Here is a 3147-nt window from a genome sequence, read left to right as displayed (position 1 = left end):
ATGAAGTTTATAATCGTCATTTAATATTTGTTTGCTCATTTTAGCCTATTTTCTTCTCTCTTTGACACAAACCTACAAACACACAAACACACAAAGATAACATAAATCAATCATAAATTAGAGAATTAAAAAAATAAATTAAGGATATGATGCATATAAATATATAAATATAGGATAATATGAGCACTTCAATGCAATGTTGTGCTATCAATACAGAATTGCACACCAAGAGCATGGGCTCACCACTCACCATGTCCCCCCGTGATCATCTATATTTCAATGTCAAGCCTCACTGGCCAAGACGATGATCTGCCATTCATATCTATTCTTTTCTAACCATTTTTTTCTGTAGTAAATTCTGCTGCATATACTGTACATTCTTAGAGTTGGTGTTTGAAGGTTTAGCATCAAGATTAGTTAATGTTAGAAATAATTATTTAACTTGATATAAGTTGTTTGATTATTGTAAAACTTTTTGGATGCAGGCATCAAATAGTACTGTTATGATTCGTTTTGTCTGGCCTAGTTTTGATTCATGTTAACTGAATCATGTTAATATACTAAATCACCAGCTGGGGTAATTTGGAGACCTGAACTCGCAATAATCAAGTGAAGATCTCTTGTGTCTCAAGAGATTAATGTAGTTGAAAATAGAGGAGTCCATGCTCGGTACCTAACTTACATTGTCACATGTTCATTAATTGTTTTCGAGTTTGCATTATTGGGTTATGTATTGTATCCAAGTGCCTTGTTTTCTGTTTGAAGGCTGGCATAATAGTCTTTGGTTTGATTTGTTTCTCTTTTAACTTTGAAGTAGAATGCCATAATTGAGATTTATGAAGGGAGCACCTTAACTTTTACGAGTCCTATCAATAATATCCAACTTGTATCATTCTCCCTACATGAGCAAACACACGCTAGTTGGTGGATGGCAATCGCTTTCGGCCACCTCCTTGTGTGTCTCAGCAACACTTTATGATGTCTTTCACATGCTTGCTATTGCTCCTTTTGTGGACTCGAAAGTAAAGCTAAGGCAGTACTGGAGATGATGTTCAAGATCTTGAAGCTAAGTTGTTCTTCATGATCATATGATTCTAAAGTTCATCACAAGAGTTCAATTGTTCCAAGATCAACATGCATTTGTAAAATAGTTAGGCGTCCAAGTCATGCTAAGGGTTGCTAGCTTCTTTGAGAATTTTATACGCTGAGCTGTGACGTTGAAATGCTTGATATTGTGTAGAAATTGCAAGTTTAAATCAAGCTTTATCAAATTTTATGCTGGACAGTAAATTTGATTAAATTTGCTGATGAGATAGTAAATTGTTTAAGGTTGAGCCCTTCTGGCCAGATTACCCATGGGTTCTCGCTCATATATGGATGCCATATGAGCAACGGACCCTAAACTACTGTGATGTGTAATGAGCACAACCGGTTATTGCAGTGTCATTTATCACCCTATTTTAAAATAAAAATGAATTGAAAATTGCACTCTCCATTTTACAATCCAAACCTGTGTTTGTCACTCTGTATAAGTTTCAACTCAAGAAAAGAGAAAGGAAGAGTGTAGAGTAAAACCGGGAGTGCACAAAAAGATATATACTCTTTACGAAAAGAAGAAGATAAGTATGCTCTTCATAATTGATGAAATTCTCATGAGAGAATACAAACCAAGTAGGGCGAATATGTTCGCTCACTTAACTAACTCTCTCTCTCTCTCTATGCTATAATTTTCACGTGCATGCATCTGATCTGCCTTATCTTTGTCTTTCAACTCCGAGAGAAATTACAGAAGCATAAGTATTTAAATTTTGATTCTTCACTTGTCACGAATGATAATAATAATAATAATAATAATAATAATAATAATAATAATACACAATTACACAAATCAAACCCTCGTACATTTCCCGGAATTTTGGAGCCCAACGGAGTACAACGTTAATGTACGTACTATTAACTTATGATCGATTAACAAGTACTCAACGGATTCCCGCAGAGACAATCGTTGTTGGTAAACGACGATGCGTCCATATGATCGAAGGGATCACCCATCGGAATGTTCCCGCACAGATGATTGTGGCTCAGGTCCAGGTGTCCGACATATTTGGCCGACGACAGCGTCCCTGGTATCTTGCCTTTCAAATTGTTGTACGATAAATCTAGAACCATGAAGTAAGAGTTTCCGTGGAACACGTCCGGGATGTTACCCTCAATGCTGTTCCGGCTTAAGTTCAGAATTCCCAAACCATTGTTGCTTAATAAGGTCGAAGGTAACCCGCCTGAAAGTGCGTTTCCGTCCAGGTTTAGTGTCGAAAGCACCTGCATATTTCCGAGGCTTTCCGGTATCGAACCCGAGATCTGGTTCTGGGACAGGTCTAGATCAGCTAAGCGACGCATGTTGCCGATGGACGACGGGATAGATCCGGTGAGCTGGTTCCGGCTGAGCAATACCCGGCTCAACATCTTCATGTTTGAAATACCCGATGGGATTTCGCCGGAGAGTTTGTTGTTGCTGAGGTCAAGGTGCATTAACCCCGCGAGATTTATGATGCTGGCTGGAATCTCGCCGGAGATCTGGTTGTCAGCCAGGTTGAGGACTCTGAGCATCTTCAGCTTGCCAATATCGGTGGGAATAGGGCCGGAGATTTTGTTTCCGGTAAGGTCGAAGACACGGAGAGAAGAGAGGAAGGTGAGGCATTGTGGGATCTCGCCGGCGAGTCCCTTCCAGTCGGCGAGGACGAGGGTGGTGAGGCTGTCGAGGTTGCAAATCTCGGGGGCTATGGAGCCGGACATAAAGCCGGACTGGCCGGACTTGGAGAGAATGGGATCCTCAGACTCGCCGCGGAGGTTGACGTCAACGACACGGCGAGTAGAAGGGTCGCAGCTGACGCCGTGCCAGTTGCGGCAGCAGTCGGTGCCGGACCATGTGTTGAAGAGGCCGAGTTTGGACTCGGTGAGTGAGGCCTTGACGGCTTCGAGTGCTGCCAGGTCTGTTGGTAAGCACGAATCAACAACAATGGCGAAGAACAAAGTAGCTACAACGGTGATCAACACCACCCCCATGGTTGTGGTTTCTGTGAAATTGATTGTGGGCTATGAGTGAAGCTAGAGTGAGAAGGAGAAAGAGAGAGAAGGGTATGGACTATG

The 3147-nt window shown here is 41.4% G+C and overlaps 1 protein-coding gene across 1 annotated transcript; it reads right to left on the bottom strand.

Moving 5' to 3' along the window:
- Window positions 1–1616: 1616 nt before the first annotated feature.
- Window positions 1617–3147, bottom strand: LOC126802457 (DNA damage-repair/toleration protein DRT100-like). The gene has a single exon (XM_050530093.1). The coding sequence runs from the start codon at window positions 3061–3063 to the stop codon at window positions 1969–1971; it is 1095 nt and encodes a 364-aa protein (XP_050386050.1). The 5' UTR covers window positions 3064–3147; the 3' UTR covers window positions 1617–1968.

The sequence above is a fragment of the Argentina anserina genome, chromosome 7, assembly GCF_933775445.1.
Source record: "Argentina anserina chromosome 7, drPotAnse1.1, whole genome shotgun sequence".
Classification (NCBI taxonomy): Eukaryota; Viridiplantae; Streptophyta; class Magnoliopsida; order Rosales; family Rosaceae; genus Argentina; species Argentina anserina.
This window is presented reverse-complemented; position numbering and strand designations above follow the sequence as displayed.

What these genes read in the sequence shown, in the direction of transcription:
- LOC126802457 (XM_050530093.1), bottom strand. Translation starts at nt 3,063, where the DNA reads ATGGGGGTGGTGTTGATCACCGTTGTAGCTACTTTGTTCTTCGCCATT.